General features: G+C 36.0%; 4 protein-coding genes and 1 pseudogene across 5 annotated transcripts in view; 3 read left to right on the top strand and 2 right to left on the bottom strand.

Annotated features, from left to right (window-relative positions):
- Nucleotides 1-11,316, top strand: part of LOC110429131 (putative glucan 1,3-alpha-glucosidase) — a gene marked incomplete at its 5' end in the record, with an annotated part of 23,690 nt that extends 12,374 nt beyond the window's left edge. Inside the window, one exon of the mRNA XM_021445023.2 lies at nt 10,912-11,316. The remainder of the gene's footprint in view (nt 1-10,911) is intronic.
- Nucleotides 575-4,701, bottom strand: LOC110410013 (BTB/POZ domain protein TNFAIP protein). The gene is made up of 6 exons (XM_021419572.2): nt 4,186-4,701; nt 2,229-2,326; nt 2,082-2,127; nt 1,726-1,808; nt 1,584-1,648; nt 575-759 (listed from the first exon to the last, which is right to left on the bottom strand). Exons 1-6 carry the CDS (start codon nt 4,633-4,635, stop codon nt 635-637), a joined length of 867 nt encoding a protein of 288 aa, XP_021275247.1. The 5' UTR covers nt 4,636-4,701; the 3' UTR covers nt 575-634.
- On the top strand, nt 4,971-10,918 carry LOC110410011 (putative glucan 1,3-alpha-glucosidase; annotated as a pseudogene). The gene is made up of 6 exons (XR_016350759.1): nt 4,971-6,648; nt 7,467-7,733; nt 7,823-7,963; nt 8,747-8,957; nt 9,075-9,281; nt 10,515-10,918. The product of XR_016350759.1 is annotated as a putative glucan 1,3-alpha-glucosidase (transcript).
- A 210-nt stretch (nt 11,317-11,526) lies between the features above and the next one.
- LOC110409034 (Ankyrin repeat family protein) lies at nt 11,527-13,647 on the bottom strand. The gene is made up of 2 exons (XM_021418249.1): nt 13,461-13,647; nt 11,527-12,470 (listed from the first exon to the last, which is right to left on the bottom strand). Exons 1-2 carry the CDS (start codon nt 13,574-13,576, stop codon nt 11,864-11,866), a joined length of 723 nt encoding a protein of 240 aa, XP_021273924.1. The 5' UTR covers nt 13,577-13,647; the 3' UTR covers nt 11,527-11,863.
- A 5,120-nt stretch (nt 13,648-18,767) lies between these two features.
- Nucleotides 18,768-19,846, top strand: LOC110409683 (amino acid permease 2-like). The gene is made up of 3 exons (XM_021419121.2): nt 18,768-19,075; nt 19,224-19,457; nt 19,545-19,846. Exons 1-3 carry the CDS (start codon nt 18,955-18,957, stop codon nt 19,640-19,642), a joined length of 453 nt encoding a protein of 150 aa, XP_021274796.1. The 5' UTR covers nt 18,768-18,954; the 3' UTR covers nt 19,643-19,846.
- The last annotated feature ends 44 nt before the right edge of the window (nt 19,847-19,890 follow it).

The following is a 19,890-nucleotide window of genomic DNA, read 5'->3' as shown; positions in this document are numbered from 1 at the left end:
TGCTTCAAACTGAAAATGATAAAAGTGACAGGAAGATTACAACAATGTTATTCAGCAGGAAAAGCACACCATGGCCAATGATTTTTAAGCAGATATGAGAGAATAGGCAACATGTTGATAGAGGACCGACCTTCCAAATTTTGGAAAAATGTTTATACTGGGTGCAAAATGAGAAAATAGTTTTATTTTTTTATTTGGGCTTTCTTGGATTTATTTTATTGCAATTTTCTCTATTTATTTGGTGGAATTTGTTTTATTGTGTGACTGGAGATTTGAGATTCTGAAATTGAGTTTCAGACTATTTTCTTCAGAACTTAGTTTGAGATTAATTGTTCTACGTCACAAGCTCTGTATGGTCAGAGCCAAATAGTCAGAATATAAATCCCTAAATTGTCCCTGACAATTTCACAGTTATTGAGTTTCCAGATTATCAGATGTTCAATTTTTACACCTCCATGTTCCCCACACCATATGAAATTGCAAATAAAATAGAAAATCAAATTTTACCTACAGCTTTGACTATTATGAATTGCAAGATTATCATTTAAGCATATAGGGCAAATTAGCCAACAAAATAGAGTTTAAAATTTCTTAATCATGATGTAGATGCAGCAGTGCAGATCTTAGAAGACACTTATGCAAGCCACTTCAACTTCAGATGAAACTTTGAAATGGAAAGAAAATTGAGGGTTATTACCAGATGGAAGCACGTAATTTCTATGCCTTCAGTTGGCAAGCCATCTATATCTTGACCATCATCTGCAAAATTTAAACACCAAGCATAAACATATCAAATCACACAACAGATACATAATAAGTGTTGGACAGTGTCAGAAGAAAACAGGGAAAATTAAAGAAAGCAAATCACTATTGTCTAAAATAAGCAGCAGACCCAGACCCTACACCTAACTGCTTTCTTCATACTCTTGAATCCTAACGCCAAATAATTTCTAACACAATTCTACCAAGGAACCCATCCACAATAATGTTTAGACTCTATAAAGGAGAGGAATTGATAAGGTGAGAGAAAATTAATCATAAGGATGGCATCTGGAGATCAGAAAGCTTCATTAAAAGAGGAATCTTCTTCCCCAATTTTCTGCAAATCAGTGGAAGGAAAAGGAGGGGGAAATGAGTGGTAAGGTGCTTCTACCATTCACTTGCCTTTTAGTTCCAAACAAGGAGAATCAGAATGCCCTACCTCTACCTCTCTTTGCCTTTCCCTTCACCCACACGGGCACAAGGAGTAATTTCAATTTTTTTTTGTCCTTTTATATGGTTATACTGGGGAGGAGGAACCTTCAAACTTGGATACTCCTTTCAGATGTAAGATTCAGCAACTTTGAACCTATTGCTTCAGTCACAATTAGATTCTCTACAATTACAAAACCTGAAAAGTACTTTTCACTTTTGACACTGCCACAGAATCCGCATAGGCAGATTTCTTAAGTTCACCCTACATTTAAAGTTCAGAGAAGTCTGCATGACATTAACTTTGAAGAATGTCCAGTCAACCGTAATGATGGAAAATCATAAGAGCCAAAATAACTCAAAAGCATAAAGCAATGAGAGGAAGAGATTGCCTGAGCGGAAATCAAAGATGTCATCTTCTGAGTAGCAAAATCCTCCCCGAGCTGTGTAACAGAATCTGATGCAACACGAAGATATTGGAATATATACTATCAAGAAATCAAGAAACAAGCTATACTAATTTTATGAACATACCCACTATTGACCAGATGCATATGTATTTTTGCAAGAGCATATGCAGCTGTAGGAAGAATAGCTTCAACTTCTTCATCACTGACCTGAAACAAAGAAGCATGTGGGTTGGTCAGCTAGGTTGTAGTCCCTGGGGATGAGGGAAAGAGGATAGTTCTTTCTATGGGATGAGAAGGGATTTTCACTTCTACGATACAGCAAAAACAATTAATGAATCCTACAAACTCAATGGCTATTAAAAAATAAATTGAAAAATTATTAAAATAATTCTTACACGGGAAAACTTATATAGTTCAATAACAAATTAAGTCTGAAAGATTCAAGCAATGATAAAAACCAATGTGGAAGAGGAAACATACAGCTGACCATCCATCAATATTTGTGCTCTTCAATATCTGAACAGGCCTGCAGAAACCAATCCCTTATCAAATACCAGAACAAAAAATAATTAATGTCAAATATTTTTCTTATGAATTACACAGCCACATTAGGGCAACAATACATACGTGTCAACTGGGCAGAGCAGCATACATTCATCCCCCTGAGAACTTTCGAATACCCTCCTTATAACACACTCTAATGGATTGTTGTTGGCAGAATCAACCTGTCCATAATTTCTTTAACTAAATTTAAAAATGAAAAGAAGCAAAGTACTTACCCTGTTTACTAGAACAAAGAAATAGCAAGAAAATCACTCATTTAGAACAAGTTATGAAAAATTTACGACAAGCGTCGACTATTTTACTTGAAGGAGAATGGAGAGCATTAAAGCAAAATACTTACTGTACCCCTCTAACCTCTCTTTCATCTATATTTAAAAGATTTGTTGCCATATTCTAATCCAAAGATAGAGGTAAGTCAAGGTATAGTGGAAAATTTGGTGACTTGTCTGATCAAAACAACTGGAATCAGATAGAGCCGAGTGGGAGAGCAAGATGCACAAATAGCAAAGAGATAAGTCAAGCCTTTTACGTAATCAAAGGACTTAGCTAGTTTTGACCACTAAACATCACAGCTGCTATCACACAACTGCTATTAAGCTGCAGTTAAACTGATGTTGTAATGATGCAGGACAAAAAGAGGCTGATTGTAGAATTAAAATTTTTTAAGACTTCATAGGGCTTTATTGTCATTTCTAGTATTTAAGGTTATATTTATTATTTCCTCTATCCCATTTTCTTTGCCCATCTTTTTGGTATGTCCCAAAACTATGTCCTCTTTCCTTTTCTGAACACCTAATACTCTAACTTTTCCTATATTCTGCAATTATTTTTCATGATTTTTTTTACTTTTTGGAATTAAAAACCATGGAGCAGCAATTTTCTTTTTCCAAAAAAATTAAGCTTTAATATAAAATATACCAAAGTCAAAGTTTTTCTTAAACTCTATGAAAGTCAAGTAGGGATAATAAAAACGGGACGTAGGTAGTAGTTTACATTTATACATATTAGAGCTTAGGGTGTAACCTATGTGTTAGATTATGGATTACTAAGAGGAGGATATAAGTAACTTTGAAATTTCCCTCTCCCTCAGTTCTACCTGTTTCTCTCCTGTAAATTCCTCTATCTCTTCACCTTTCCTTGTGATTTCTTCCGATTTTCTGTTTTCTCCCTCTTTCTCTCCTGTTCTATATTAAAAACACCATTACAAGCAAGATGCTATGGTTAGGGCATTGATTTGGCCAAGTTCGTGGCATTGCCTACCCTGCCTGGCATCTGCTGTAATCTGACACAAACTCGTACTCTTTCTTATATTGAGTCATATCAACAAGAATGCTCAGCCAAAGAATGCTAAGCTTAAGCATTTTTGGCTTTTTTCTTGGCGGTTTTTTACTTGACCACTTGTAGCTACACCTCTTTGTGTTCAGCGTGTAAGCCAAACTCGAGTAATGGTGCTAGTTGGGCTCAACTCAACTTGCTTACAACCATAACCTCATATAGCCAAGCTGGTCAATCATCAATAAGAAACTTCAAAAATCCAAGGTAGCTTCTCTGGTAATGAGAAAAGCTTCATATGTCAACATCAGTGAATTGTTATATAAATTCCTAGTGATAGACGCATGTGGATGATAACAGACTTTAACAACACTAAGTCATCTACCCGAATACTACTCCACTTCTTGAAATAGCTATGATTGATTTACCCCAAATATCATGTTTACATGTGCAAAAGAGAAGCTTTTCCTTAATGCTTAGACAAGTCTAATATTATACAATATTCTACAAGGAGTAGTTATTTATGGCATAATTAATCTAAATAAAACTAAAGATATGCATTTTCTGCTCAAAAATTTACAATTCTAATTTTTTTTTTAAAAATCAAAACTAAATATCATTATAGTATTATTACTTTTTATGTTTTCTGCTTTTCTCTTTCGGAAACAAGGAAGTTGCAAAATCAATAAACGAACCTTCAGCTAAGGAATAGAAGTAACAACCAAGAGTTTCAAAAAGAAAGACTCACCATAGTGGCAATTCTCTTGTTTGAGGCCATGAGAACCCTGCCAGTATCATCAACCACGAACCCAGCAGGTGGTTTGGGCAGCGGCGGAGGATGATAAGCTAAAGCACGCGTAGCAGTAGTAGTAGTAGAAGAAGAAGAAGAAGATGACCCTTCATCATCATCAACATTTTCTTCCACAATCTCAACATCCCTCAATGTTAGCTCCTTCAAATTATCATCATCCCCATTTCTCCCCTTCCTCCTCCTCTTATTCCCTGCCGCTGAGGACGACCGTTTCTTGACGGGTCCACCCGTCTGGGACTTAGCAGCAAAGCAGAGAGGGAGTAGTGCAGAGGCAGAGCTGTTGCTTGAGATGCGGATTGAGACTGGAAATGAAAGGAATAGGTTTCTATGGTGGAAGGGAGGGGAGGTGGAAGGGGGAGTGGATGTTAAGGAAATTGAGGAAGCCATGTTATTGTTTGTTGGTTGTGGATTTTGAAACTCAACTGAGAAACACTGACAAACAGTGAAGAGTATTATTGGGTTTTACTCCTGGTGTAAGGCGGCAGAGTCCCGCGCAGGCAGCAATGGATAAATTTGGGCCTCGCCTTGGCTTTATGACTTCACTTTTTTATGTCAACTGCAGATATTTTGGACCTTGGGCTCGTTCAAGTTGAGACAATTTGGATCGGGTTATGGGTCGTGTTTTGTTGTTGGGGCGGGTCACTCACACTTCCTATATGTTCAAGCGAGAACAAAATCAAAGGGCCGAGCCCAAAATCACTTCCCAGTTTCCAGGCCGACTTTCTAAAGAGTAAAGATTTATAAAGAACATCAGCAACTCGCTACGTTTGTCACTGCGTTGCAACACTCACTGCATTTCCATTCCAGGGTTTATAGTCCATTCTTCATGACCTTTCTCCCATGAAAATGAAACCCTTCAAGGTTTTCCTCATTTTGCTCCTCTTTCTCGCTTCCCAAACAGTACACTCCTGGAAAAAAGACGAGTTTAGAAACTGCAATCAGACCCCGTTCTGCAAGCGAGCTCGATCTCGCAAACCCGGCGCCTGCACTCTAATCGCCCACGATGTCTCCATCTCCGATGGTGACCTTACTGCTCAGCTCATTTCCAAGGCTCCGCATGGTCAAGACGGAGATGAAATCAAGCCGTTGACTCTCTCTCTTTCAGTCTACCAAGATGGGATCATGCGGCTCAAGATCGAAAGATCCCTCGTTGGACCCACCAAGAAACGGTTCCAAGTTCCCGATGTTATAATCCCGAATTCGAGGCCAAAAAGCTCTGGTTACAGAGCGCTTCCACGGAGAAAATCGATGTAATGATGGGGTTTTTCTTTCCGTGGTCTACTTATCGGACGGCTACGAGGCAGTCCTCAGGCACGATCCATTTGAGATTTACGTTAGAGAGAAAGCAGGTAATCGACGCGTAGTTTCATTGAATTCACATGGTTTATTTGATTTTGAACAATTGAGAGTGAAAAAAGAGGATGAGGATTGGGGAGAAAGGTTTAGAGGGCATACTGATACCAGGCCATACGGTCCACAGTCGATTAGTTTCGATGTTTCCTTTTACGGGTCTTTTGTCTATGGAATACCGGAACATGCAACTAGTTTTGCTCTTAAACCCACTAGGGGACCTGGGGTTGATGAATCTGAGCCTTATAGATTGTTTAACTTGGATGTTTTGAGTATGTCATGATTCGCCCTTTGGGATTTATGGTTCCATTCCATTCATGGTATCGCACGGGAAGTCTGGAAAAAGTTCTGGGTTTTTCTGGTTGAATGCTGCAGAGATGCAGATTGATGTATTGGCAAATGGTTGGGATGCAGAAGATGGGCTTTTGATGCCCACTTTGCAGAGTCGGATTGATACCTTTGGTGAGTGAGGCTGGGATTGTAGATACCTTCTTTTTGTTGGGCCAGGGCCAAAGGATGTTGTCAGGCAATACACGAGTGTGGACAGGTCTGCCATCCATGCCACAGCTGTTTGCTACAGCATATCATCAATGTAGGTGGAATTACCGGGATGAAGAGGATGTAGAGAATGTGGATTCCAAGTTTGATGAGCATGATATTCCATATGATGTTTTATGGCTTGATATTGAGCATACTGATGGCAAGAGGTATTTACATGGGATAAGTTGCTGTTCCCATCCAGACGAGATGCAAAAGAAGTTGGGCGCCAAAGGTAGGCATATGGTGACAATGGATTCCACATATTAAGCGTGATGAGTCATTTCAGTTGCACAAGGATGCAACTCAGAGGGGTATTATGTTAAGGATGCAAGTGGGAAGGATTATGATGGGTGGTGTTGGCCAGGTTCCTCCTCGTACCCAGATATGTTGAATCCAGAGATTAGATCATGGTGGGTGGGAAGTTTTCTTATGAAAATTATGTTGGTTCAACTCCTCTCATTGTACATTTGGAATGACATGAATGAGCCTTCTGTCTTTAATGGACCAGAGGTATGCCACTTTTGTTAATGCAGTGTTTCTTTTCTATTCATTTTTTTTTTATCTCTTTGTTATTTTCTTATCCTCTTTTCTGTTATTGATGTTAAATAGCTAATGCTTATTCTGCTTAGCTATCATTCAATTATACACTCTAGCTTGTTGCTGCCCACCCATGCGAGAGAGACAGATAATTGCAGAGGAAGATGAGGAGAACTAGTTTGATTAAGGGAAAAAAATGGAGAGAGTGGGGCAAAAGTAATGGAGGAGAATAAAAAAAGAAAGAAGAAATGAGTTGAGTAACTTAATTACAAGGTTATTTTATATTTCATTAATGATAAAATTACTATAATGACCTTTAGAGGTTAGTATTTATATAGGACTTTGGTAGTTGATGGTCTACAGTTGTATTGGAACTATTGTGGACAAATTCAACCCTTAATTTTGTACAGCTTGTAATGGATAGTAATATGCAACTTTTTATTTCTTGTTCAATTGTTGTTGTTTAGATAAGTAAAGACTATGATCATAATAGTTTGGATTTTCCAAATTAAGTCGAGCGAAATGTTTTGTTTTTCATTTGAGAGTTCCTTTGTTCATCCAATGTTGGAATGCAAATGTCTGCTGATAATCATGTTAAGTTGTTATTAATAACCCAAAAAATGCATATCTATGAAGATGGGGAAGTTATTGCTGAGTATCCTTTAATTTTGGCAGCTATACTTCAAAATTGTAGAAATTCTGGAGTGTGTGTGTTGGGTGTTGTGTTAAAATCCTCATAATGCAGACTGGCAGGTGAAACAGCACATTGACAAAACTTTTACTGTTTCTAGGTGACAATGCCCAGAGATGCGTTGCATGCTGGGGAGTGGAACATCGGGAGTTACAATGCCTATGGCTATTACTTCCACATGGCAACAGCTGACGGGCTTGTAAAGCGTGGAGATGGTAAGGACAGCCTTTTGTTTGTCCAGAGCATTCTTTGCTGGAAGTCAAAGGTATGGAGCAGTGTGACTGGTGATAATACAGCAGATTGGGATCAGCTCAGGGTTTCAGTCCCAATGATTTTGGGCTTGGTCTTACTGGAATGTCATTCTCTGGTATGCCTGCCATTTTTTTTTAAGAAAAAAAAGTTAACCTAGTGCACCTTTTTCCCCCCGAAATAATGATGCTAGATAAATTTTCACAGGTGCTGATGTTGGTGGATTTTTGGCAATCCTGAGCCTGAGCTATTAGTGCGCTGGTATCAACTTGGTGCTTACATCCTTTCTTTAGAGGTCATGCCCATCATGACACACAAAAGACGAGAGCCTTGGTTGTTTGGTATGATGCTTTTAACATCCATTTAATTCTACTCTCGGCATCTTGATGGATTAGCATTTACTTTTAGCACGTGCATTTATATAGAATATTCCTAACATGTAAAATCACAAACACATATTAAGCTCGTTTCTTCACCAAAGCTAAATTACCCTATCTTAGGAACACTGTGCTGTTCACCTTTTCATCTGTTTCTCATCCCTTACAACTTAACGAGTTTCTGAAATTGTTGCAATGTATTATTAGTGCATTGAAAAGTAAGCTCTACTCGTTTTTCACTGTTTGTATGCTTGTCATTTGAATCTGAAGAGAGTGCATCCAAATTAAATTCTGGTCAGCAGCATGACGTGTATTTTGGGGTGATGGCCCCGTGGACCTCCTTTGTATTATGGAAACTGCATTAGTTATGTTTAAAGATGTTCTTGGAAGAATTGCAGTGATTGATTCATGAAAGAAAAAAACCCTTTAACTGTTAGTAGAACCACTTTGACAGAATTCTATCGTGTCTAGTACTATTGAAGTCGAAATTCCAGCTTTCATTCTAGTTCTTGTGATGGCTCATTTTCCCAATATGTTGCCAAATGCCACTGAATGTTTACCGTTGTTAATCAGGATACTTGTATCCCACCTGTGAACTTTGTGTTGTATAACTGCAGGTGTATTTGTGAGTGTTGTTGTCAATGGAAAGGCTTAAGATATAATGAACTTGATATTATTATCATACAATATATCTCTACTTCATTATGCATTTACTTCTATGATCTGCAAAGTAATGAGTTTTATCTTATTTCAGTGAACGAAATACAGAACTTATGAGAGATGCCATACTGTGTTCGTTATACATTGCTTCCATACTTTACTCATTATTCAGAGAAGCAAATGTTACTGGTGTTCCTGTTGTACGTCCATTATGGATGGAGTTCCCATCTGATGAAGCAACATTCAGTAACGATGAAGCTTTCATGGTTGGAAACAGTGTATTGGTGCAAGGGATCTTTAGTGAGGTACTACTGTTAACTGGATCTTTAACCTTCTATCTTTTCGTTTCTTATTTTCTCTGTTGCTTTCTTATCTTCTTGCCCTGTAAATAACCGAAGTTCATAATTTTTCTCTTAATACAGAGGGCTAAACATGCATCTGTATATTTGCCTGGGATGGAATTGTGGTATGACATTAGAACTGGACTGCATATAAGGGGGGAAGATCCATAAGCTTGAAGTTTCAGAAGAAAGCATTCCTGCTTTCCAAAGAGCTTGGCACTATTTTACCAAGAAAAGACCGGTTCCGTAGAAGCTCCACTCAAATGGTGCATGATCCTTATACCACTGGTATGTAATTGATACGACCTAGCACTTCCAGTTCTCTCATGAATATATCTTACAGTTGGTGTAAAATAGTGCCAGGTATTCTTTCCTTGCAATCGTGTTATTTTTTCCAATTTGTTTTCTTAGCACGGGTAGGCTGTCTGGTGGCCCAAATGTTATCATGGTATGTGCGTAGGCACTAAAGCACAGCACAAGTTGACTAAAGCTCGGAAGCACTTCATCGTTTTTGTTGATAGAGTGTTCCTTGAGTCTTTAACACGGTGTTGGCCTTTTGGGTCCTAAATTGCACTTCGGAAAACAAAATTCTTCAAAGTCAATCAAACAACAATGTGCCATTTCAAATATGAAAATGACTGTGGGTAAATATGAACACTATTTGATACTAACAAGCCGATCAAGAAGATTTCCCACAAATTTTCTGTTCTAGCTGATGCCTACTGCAAAATTTTGATGTTTAATATTATCCTATGAAGGAATAAATCCACATATGGTATTATGAAACTTATAAGATTCTTGTGTGGTTTATTTGTAAACTAGCCTTGTGAATCATAAATTGTTACCTAGGCACTTCTACAAATTATGAGACCAACAGATTGAGATGCTCACATCATAAAATATTAGCATGTGAGCATAAATGCATCCATGCTTTCATTAATATGATAGTTATCATAGTTAGGTTGTAGCCTCATAGTGCTGATATAGTAATTTTTAGTGACATGTTGCATTCTAATATTCAATGTTGTCAACTTTTTGTCTTAATGTGTAGTACTCATCATTTAAAAAAGGGTTCTTATAGCCAGAAAATGCTGGGCTAAGTGGATAAAATCTGTGAATAGATTACAGCACTTTAGAAAGAATTGGTGGTGTGGAATATTAAAAAAAGAATTAAATTTTGTTGTTGCTCAGAATTTGCCAGTGCTTTTGAAAAATGGCCTTCGGATATTTTGAATAAGTTATGCTGCTTGGTTTGTTTTAATCAGCATGGTACTCATTAGTTAGCGTGCGACTGGTTGAATTCAGCCAAATATGGCACCACTTTATGACTTGCAGCAAAGTTCCTTTTCATTAGAGAACATGTCATCGAACTGTGAAGTGGTATCTATTCTCAAAACTTTATAAAATGACTGAGCTTGGATCATGATTGTTGCTGTTTTCTCTAACTTTTTTCCTCTATTGGGTAGTATTGACATTGATGACAACGATAATCTAGTAAATTTCAGCATGATGAGTCTCTAGCTCTAACATCGCTGTGTCTGTTTTAGGTGATAACTCTGAACAATTCCCAAGCAGCTGAAGGGGAACTCTATCTTGATGATGGAAAAGCTTTGACTTCAAGCATGGGGCTTACATTCATCGCCGCTTTGTGTTCTCGAATGGGCAGCTTACATCTTCAAATATGGCATCCTCTTCCCTTGGCAGGTCTGGATTTTCTTCTGACTGCATTATTGAGCGGATTATTCTTCTCGGACATACTCCTGGGCCAAAAAAGTGCTCTTGTTGAACCAGGAAATGAGAATGCAGAAATTGAACTTGGTCCACTCCGGCTAGGGGACATGGTGCAGCTGCAGTAACCATCCTAAGCCTGTGCGGGGTAGCTGAAGATTGGACAATAAAAATTTTGTAGGATATCTAGGTTCAAGAATTTCTAATGTTAAGAAAGGAAAGTTCTCCTTGTAATTGTTATTCTTGAGTTCAGGTATAGTGGACAAAACTCACAAGAAAAATACATATCCACGTGCAATTTACTGGTACACAGCGCTATGCAAAGAACTATGGTTTCGGCAACTTCAATTTCTTTGGCTCCCATGAATGACAAAGTTTGTATGAGACGCTTATGTTAGTCAAGGGAACAAGCTAGGAGCAGAGATTCTAGCTTCAATCAAAGTTTGAGATATCACAAGAGCAGCGAATTTCATACTGTTTTAGTTATTTTCGCTGTTTAATTGTTTACCTTCTCATTCGTTAATTGCTAGTTGAAGTGACTCGGTTGCATCCGTTGTCTAATTTGGAGGAACCAGCCGCCTTAACAAATGGCAACTTTGGCGGCCGTGATGGGGTCATCAAGTTGAGTGGTTCGTTTAGGTTTGGATTATTTGTCATTCAAAAGAATTTGGATTGCTCTTAGTCTTGCGTTGATTGAATTGGCTTTATACTGGTCTGAATTTGAATTTATAAAACTAATCAAATTATTCAACCACTTAAGAAGTGAGCCAGTCTGGAATGGTTAACTTTTGAGATGAGTCGGGTATTTAAAATCAAGCTCCTCATGCGGATTCCACTGTACTGGTTTTTCATGATAATACACAACAAAGCAAAACATAATGCCCTGCTGCCCCAACACTGAGGCCATACAACATTATTGACCTTTCTAACTGGAAGCTAGCAGAAGTTCAAAATGACAAATTACAAGAATATTACAACCTAGATATACCAATAACTGGAAAGCAAGAAAAATTGGGTACTTTTCGTGTTGTTAGCATCATAGTAAGTAAATCATCAGACAATAGATTTCTTTCCTCACAATCTTGTAACAATTTTGGTCCGAGGAGTGCTTGGGGAATGGTTTTTATTCCACTCTGGTGTTCTTATGAGGTTTCTTCATCTTCTTCAGTGTCATCTGCACTCAGAAGATGCTTAAGAGCAACTCTTGGTTTCTTAGGTTGTGATAAGGCTTCCTGGTTATCATCATCACCTTTCCTTTTTACTCTCTCATCCTCTTGCCTGTCATGTTCTGCTGCAGTAGCTTCATTATCAGGACTTTCCATCTTATCTGGCAGTGGCGGCCTTGAATCAGATTTTTCAGCCTTCTCTTTACCATTCAGATTTACTTTCATAGGAGATTGTTCACACTCTTTAAAAAATGAGCGAATTTCTTCACTTTTCGCAAGATCAAGTGGGGCCTTCCCTGCTTTTGTTTTGGCACTAAGACTTGCACCCTTCTTTAACAAGAGTTTGATTAGTTCCAGGTGCGAACCTTGAACGGCATAGTGTAATGGAGTGAATCCCTTGCGAGTGGCAGCTTTAACTGAGACTCCCAATGAGAGCAAAGTTCGAACAATCTCTATATGCCCTTTCTGGGCTGCAAAATGGATTGCACCCATGTCATCCATGGCAGCAGCACCAACATCAGCCTTTTGCTTGCAGAGATAGCTTACAACCTGTGCTTGCCCAGACCATGCTGCCAAATGTAGTCTATATCACAGGGTTACCAGTGTCAAGGAAACAAATTGCAAAACTGGCATTACTGTCATGAAGAAAATTAGATTCAAAAGGATATTTAGCTGATAACCAGTTTTAGTGGGTATCAACAATAAATATAGTATAATAGGAAACAAATAAAAAGCTCACTACATATACCAAATGAAGGTCAGAGATATCGGAGTACTGTAACTTTTCTGAATTGAGCGCCCCTTTCATACGAGTTATGGTCTCCTAATTAGGCTATGCATCATCCAAAAAAACTTCAATATCTCAATTTCTGGATAAATAACAAGAATACTTTGTTCAGATTTGAATAGAGCATACAGCTATGCCAGGATAAGCCTCCACCGCTTGACATTGTAGTCACTGGCAAAAGTAAGCTGAACTCACTTGGAGGCAGCTCTTAAATACTATCGTCTCATGAATAAAATGGCCGAAAAGAGAGAAGCAACAGAAATGGCCTGATATGTAAAGACAAAGTAAAGTTGCCATCTTTTGAAGTTTTGTAGAGTAGATGCTACAGAAGAATTTGAGCACAACAAAGGGTTTGTAAACGTTTCCAACAACAAAAATGCCTGAACCAATCCGTTAGAAAAGTATTAATATCAGAGAAATGCTATTTTGTGCTGATAGTCAGACAGTTGGACTACTCACAAACGAGCATGAAACTAACAACAAATCCATAATCATTTCTTTCTTGTAACTTGTGAGTAGTACCCAACACACATCAGTTCTTAATTTGCTCTCACATGACAAGCCAAGGCCAAGACAACTCCCAAGTTTTATCAACAACTGTGAGCTACAAAAATTACTGTTGCTCCTATCAAAATGGTTCACAAATACATCCCCAAAAACAGGGAAATTAAATCAATAGAAATTGTTAAGGCAATTGGGCATTCAGGAAATTAAAAATAAGAGAAAAAGCCCAAAGCAAGCATTATGATAGGCAAAAAGGAAAGAAAGAAAGAAAGAGGAGGATACGGAGTTCTGGAGTGCTTATCTCTGGAGTTAACGGCCAAAGGGTTAGACGCCAGAATTGATTGAACTGTAGAAAGGTCACCGGACCTCGCCGCTGCGTGTATGTCTCCGCCACTCATTCTTCTGTTTTCCTCGTTCTCTCTTTGCTCCTCTTCCGACTCTCAAACAACCGACCCCCGCAAAACGACCGTCTTTCTTTGCTTCAAACCTGGCACCACGTGCAAGGCACGTGTTAGCCGCTTTGTGAAAAGAAAAGAAAAATGAAATGAGGATTTTGGGCCTTGTATAATGTAAAGACGATTTTGGGCTCTTTTAAGGTAAACTGGTTTAGGGACTTGTTTTTTTCTTTATGCAAGGCCCAAAAGCCTTCTTCCATTTTTCTTTTCTTTATTCCCTTTTTTGTCTTTTAGGAGGATTTGATAGTTTAAGCAAAATAATGATATATATTATCAGCAAATAATATAGATTTTAAAAATAAAAACTTAATGTTTTTTTATCTAAACTATTAAAAATAATTATTTCTTTTTCAAACTCTTTTTATATATGCTTTCAAAATATAAAAGCATTGGGAAGATATAGGGTTGAAATTGCCCCATTGCTTGCAGATTTATATGACAGCACTTGACATTCACTATAAGGAGTCATATTATTGTTTTAGGTCACGTGATATTAATATAATATATTAACATATCATAGTGAATGGTTACATTATATAATATATTAATGCGATATGATTATATAATATTTTTAGTCACATCTATATCACATAAATATAAAATTACAAGTAGAGGAGTGAATCTAAAATTTTTTTTTGAGTGAAATTATAACTAAAATAATAATAATTAAAAAAATTAGTGAGTTAATTAGTATCATTAACTATATAAAATTTTAACATAAATAGTATAATTAATAGAAGTTTTTGGCACTTCAATGTCATTTAACACCATGCTATTAGTCCATTAGTTAATTATTAGAACCTATTTGATTTAAAATAAAAACATATGAACTTGATTAAATAAAAAAATAAACTTTATTTAAATTTTCTTAAATAGTAAGTTTTTTAAAAAATATTATATCATTTTAATATAAATCAAATAAAAGATGATCAATAAACAAGATAAATAAATAAACAACCAAATCAATACTTTTGTACACGCTGGACTTGAACATGAAATATATAAAACTTTATAAAGCATTGGCTAGCAGTCATCGCCTACTGGCCCTGGCGTGCTGTTTTGTGACTGCTACCAGGGAGTGTAACGGGGGATGTTGTTGCCGTTGTATAATTTAATTCAAAGGAGAATAAAGTGGATATTATCATTGAACATTTGTAAATTAATTAAGAATTATCTGGCAAGCTGTAACTTTTCTTTCGGTGAAGAAGGAAAAAGGAGATGATTGTCTAGTTTTTTGATAGGCATTTCAATGTCATAGAAGATAGGATATGCATGCAATATTTTAGCAAAACAAGGTTTTTTTGTTCTTCCTTTTTTTGAAGGAAAATGGGAAGAGAACTCGAATCTCCTTATTTAAATAAGAGATATATGTAATATTAGTTAGAATTGTCTTAAAATTATAATATAATACCATTTTTTATATATACATATATTTGTGACTACATTAACCAAAGATAAACTGATAATATGGTACGATTATTTATAAATTGAGACAAACATTATTATTTAGGGTATATATATTTATTAGTGTCTGATTTCGATGAGACTTAGAGAATATACAAAAGTATAAATAAGTTTGGGTATTCGAAGACTGAATCGAGCCATTAATATTTGAATGTTTGACTTAATAATAAATGTATCAAATCAATTCTTGAAACAAAAAATGTTTAGTAATTACTTTAATAATGTTGCAATACCCTAACAACTATATTTGGCAACAAAAATATTTTCAAACAATCGTTGTAAATACATTTACGACGAATAATTTATATTTCATAATAAAAAAAATACATTTTACAGTATGAAAATTATTATATTTTAATAGGTATTGCACAATACTTATCCTAACAAAAGAATAAGATTGTTGCAAATACTTTTTGCAACACACCACTGTTTGCAACCCTTTACAGCGTCACATTAAAATTTTTTGGCAAAGTATCTAATTCCTTCTATTATTCCTCATCGTGTTCACTTATTTTTTTTTTATCCTTTTCACTATATTTAAATAATAATTTAAAACTTCAAAGGCAGTCCTAATTAGAAATGATAAGAGCTACCACTTTGATTTGCCCAGATAACTTGCCTTTCCTCGGTGTTTGGGCATCAAAGTTGTTGGATTCGATATTCCAATACTACTCTTTCCACGTTTGTTATTCCAGATTTTTGAGGCTTGATTTTAATTACACAATTATTCTAAGCTCTTGAACGTTTAACAAATCATAGAAAGCAAGTGGAAAAGTAGTAAAATAAAACAACACCGTCTATGTATTGCATTATTCTTCCTGTTTAAACATCCGTAAGATAAATAGAGAAATGATTATTGTAAATAAATAAAAATATAATTTATTATTTTGTAATCACGTGATATTGATGTGACGTTAATATAAAATATCAAAATATTACGTGATCATCAGTGATGAATTCAAAATTTTACATAAAGAGTGGTGGAGTGATGAAACTATTTACATCAAATTTTATACATATAATAATAATAATAATAATAATAATAAGCGAAGGGTAGTAGCCACCACCCCGATAACACTATTTATTAATTATAAGGTTTATTTAATTAAAAATAAAGTATAAGAACTTGAACGTAAAAAAAAAATATAAAAGGTAAAATATCTTGATTCTTATAAATTTTGATCAAAATTATACAGAAGTCCATTAATTTTTGAAATGAAATTTGAGTTTCAAATGCATTTATGGAAATATTGAAATGGGATTATTGTCAGTGAAAGGATTTATATGATTTTTTTTTTGCTTTAGATTTATATGATTATTGTGTGTCTTTGCAAAATATGATTTATTACCAAAAACTCTCTCCTTTGACTTGTCTCCTTCCCCATCTTCACTTTCAGAGTCTTTGTTATATTTCTCTTATTTTATTTTACAAATTAATAGCTTGCTTGTCTAAATGACTTGTGGAGTAATAATCTAGCTCATTAGAGATAGATGTGATAGAGCCTTTCTTCCAACCTTTTAGTGTTGTCGCAATCTACAATATATTAAGTCAAGTCTTGAACTATTATGTTAATAAGGAACTTAATTAGTTGTGTAAATAAATGTTGATATATCCATACTTGTTTATATTTCGAATGTTATGTTGAGCTATGGATATGAGTGCAAGTGAATAAGCCATTGCAATATAAATGCGAGATGCACGCCAAATCACAATTGTTATAATATTATGAATATTTATATAAAATGTGATAAAAATCACACCTTACAATAAAAAGTTGTATAATATAATAATGTTGATGAATTATTACATAACTTTACTTGTGAATGTGAGTGTGTGAGAATGCGATGGATGATTAGCTCATACATTATTGGTTTAAGTTTGTTTGGACCTAAAGATCTACTTACATAAGTTCTTGCGTCGATCATGATCTCTTTAGAAAATAAAATACAATAGAATTAGAGTCAATTGCTCAAGTACTCATTTATTTAAAATCTGAAATTTTCGTTTTTTCTTGAAAATAATATAATTATTTTTCTTCAAATTAATAATTTTTATTTTTGCATAACTTGTCTTCACTAAATTCCCAACCTGTGACAGGGGACTAAGCTTATGACTTCCTTTCCCTTGGAAACAAAGCTGTGCATTTTCTACATTTGATTATTCTCCGAAGTTGCATAAGCCACCAATACATCGCATAAAGCAAGTGACTAAAAGGTGGGGAGGAGGAAAGAGCATTGATTCCTTCCTTTCCATAACGACGGAGGAGAGACTACACACGCCGGACAGCAATACAAAAGTTGCCTATCCTCACCATTTTTTTTTTAATCAAAACTTAACTATGTCGTAACCTTTGTTAATCACAATTCGTTTCCATCACTTTCTCAGTATTATATAAACTCGAGAGAGCACATCAAAACAATTGCAGCGACTAATTTCTCATCCCATCTGGGAATTTCTTTTTCCTCTTTTTGTATATACGGTTTAGAGTTGCCCATATCGAGGGAGTGGAGGACAAGTAAGAAATAAGACAGGTGAGAAGCATTGTTTCTGATTTTGGCTTTATTATGTAGGACGAATGTGGATGATTTGCTAAGTGGTTACATCAAAAACAAACTAATGGGCCAACTTGATTAGTTTTTATTTGTCTTTTACCATATTAGGATTGTTAATGGTCTTTGCAAGGTGAAGTTTGTCTGTTAGTACTTTAACATTTTGGTGTGCATTCCGTAAGATTTAGGTTAGTTCCAATCATGCTCATGCAAGCTTGAGAGGAAGGATAGTTTTGAACACCAAAGGCATCTTATATTATTTGGGCAAAGTAAGAATTAGCTGCTAATACTTTCATTTAGGGATGGACTAAATATGGTGACGAGTTAGTAATTAGTTTTCTATTATAATTTAATTTTACTATAAAAGTGATTAATTTTTACTTCGAATCGAATAATCAATTTATATTTTCATACCAAATTTTAAATTTATCATTGCTAAATAAGATGTACTAGTTTTTATTTATAGAAATCAAAGGTAGGTAGGTATATACAGTTACTTGTATTAGAAAGTCCAATTTGTCCTCAGCTTGACATGCAAAATTCATTCACGTAACGCCTTCTAACGTTGCGAATCGGTGACAAGAGACTGACGAGGTCGACTGGGGAATCTGTTCCGTGGTTCTCCGCTTTATTCTTCCTCTTCCTTAATTGTTTTTGATTGATGCTTGCTTTTGGAAAGATGCCATCTGGCTATTTTAATACCACGTGACTTTCACGTGCTTATATGCTAACCTTGTTTCAATCAACTAATCATCCAAGTAAATGAAAGCATTAATCAATTACTACATCACTCTCGACTTACCACATATAACATAAGAATTTAAAGTGATTGCTCACACATTAATATTTAATATTTTAACTTCATTTATAACTCAAATGAAAATATATTTTAATTTAATCTTAAAAGATATTCCTCTCTAAATACCCAAAGTGTTTATACTTTCCATTTTAGACATTCTTCTCTCTTAACTATTGTTATGGACATCTCTTCATATTCATAACCCCACTAACTTACCCATTGAAAATCTTTTTCACTAATTAAACAAACTTACTTTTAATCCAAATCTCTTATATGGGATTGGAGTGACACAAGTTGTATAAATACCCTGTTCCCTTCCCCCATTTCCCTTCATTCATATCGTTTCTATTCACCTTTCCTACTCCCAACTTCTCTCTGATTTCCACCATTTAGGGTCATTCAAGTGAACCACACACTTTTCTTCTCATAACTGGGGCTTTCCCGTCGGGTGCTACATGCAAATAAGATAAAGCATTTTGTTTTTCGTTTGTTGTTAGTCAGTTGCAAGATGGGTGAGAACGCTGCCACCAAGAACCTTAACGACCACCAAGTCTTTGACGTCTCCATCGGCATCCCTTCTCAGGGTGGCTCAGAATGTTTCGATGACGATGGCCGTATCAAACGAGCCGGTGAATCTTTCACTCCCTTCCCCTGTTTTTTCTCTGTGTTTTTATTTGCCTTGTTTTTGTACATTAAACTCTGTTTTATCATCAAGATATGAAGGAACGGAATTAAGGAATTAACGTTTATAACATATCTGCTGTGTTGGATGGACAGGAACTCTATGGACTGCCAGTGCACACATAATAACAGCTGTGATTGGATCTGGGGTTCTTTCTTTAGCATGGGCTATAGCTCAACTAGGGTGGATTGCTGGTCCTGCTGTAATGTTCTTGTTTTCCTTAGTCACTTACTATACTTCTTCTCTCCTCACCAACTGTTACCGGACTGGTGACCCTGTCTCGGGCAAGCGGAACTATACTTACATGGATGCTGTTCGGTCCATTCTTGGTGACTCTTTTGGCCTGCTTAATTCATGCAAACTTTTGGAATATATTGTTAACAAGCCTAATATGCATTTTCTTTTTATTTTCTCAGGTGGATACAAGGTGAAGGCATGCGGGTTAATTCAGTATCTAAATCTTTGCGGCATTTCCATTGGATACACCATTGCAGCATCAATAAGTATGATGTGAGTAATAATTCCCACCCCAAAAATTTGGAAAAAGAAAATGTTTCTTAAGTAAAATCTAAGTTATTCTGGTTTTAAGTAGGAGTGTGTGGCAGTCGGTTGGGACCGCCCAACCGACCACCACCGTCGGTTATTGTAACCGACGGTTGTTTTTTTAATCGATCGGTTGCTCCGATCTGTCTCGTCGGTTAATCAGGCCGATTGTCGGGAGGGACTCCTTCCTTCCCAAATCGATCGAAAAACCGACTAAAT

Source organism: Theobroma umbraticum, unplaced genomic scaffold, assembly GCF_002168275.2.
Source record: "Theobroma umbraticum cultivar Fairchild unplaced genomic scaffold, ASM216827v3 scaffold_44.0, whole genome shotgun sequence".
In the NCBI taxonomy this organism is placed as follows: Eukaryota; Viridiplantae; Streptophyta; class Magnoliopsida; order Malvales; family Malvaceae; genus Theobroma; species Theobroma umbraticum.
Note: the sequence above shows the minus strand (reverse complement) of the source record. Positions and strands in the feature narration are given on the sequence as shown.

What these genes read in the sequence shown, in the direction of transcription:
- LOC110410013 (XM_021419572.2), bottom strand. Translation starts at nt 4,635, where the DNA reads ATGGCTTCCTCAATTTCCTTAACATCCACTCCCCCTTCCACCTCCCCT. An exon ending in CTGCTCTGCCCAGTTGACAC is followed by an intron (nt 2,128 to 2,228) that starts GTATGTATTGTT and finishes TGGTTTCTGCAG; the next exon opens with GCCTGTTCAGATATTGAAGA. An exon ending in ATATTGATGGATGGTCAGCT is followed by an intron (nt 1,809 to 2,081) that starts GTATGTTTCCTC and finishes TCTTTGTTTCAG; the next exon opens with GTCAGTGATGAAGAAGTTGA.
- LOC110409034 (XM_021418249.1), bottom strand. Translation starts at nt 13,576, where the DNA reads ATGAGTGGCGGAGACATACACGCAGCGGCGAGGTCCGGTGACCTTTCT. An exon ending in GATAAGCACTCCAGAACTCC is followed by an intron (nt 12,471 to 13,460) that starts GTATCCTCCTCT and finishes CCTGTGATATAG; the next exon opens with ACTACATTTGGCAGCATGGT.
- LOC110409683 (XM_021419121.2), top strand. Translation starts at nt 18,955, where the DNA reads ATGGGTGAGAACGCTGCCACCAAGAACCTTAACGACCACCAAGTCTTT. An exon ending in TGGCCGTATCAAACGAGCCG is followed by an intron (nt 19,076 to 19,223) that starts GTGAATCTTTCA and finishes TTGGATGGACAG; the next exon opens with GAACTCTATGGACTGCCAGT. An exon ending in TGCTGTTCGGTCCATTCTTG is followed by an intron (nt 19,458 to 19,544) that starts GTGACTCTTTTG and finishes TTATTTTCTCAG; the next exon opens with GTGGATACAAGGTGAAGGCA.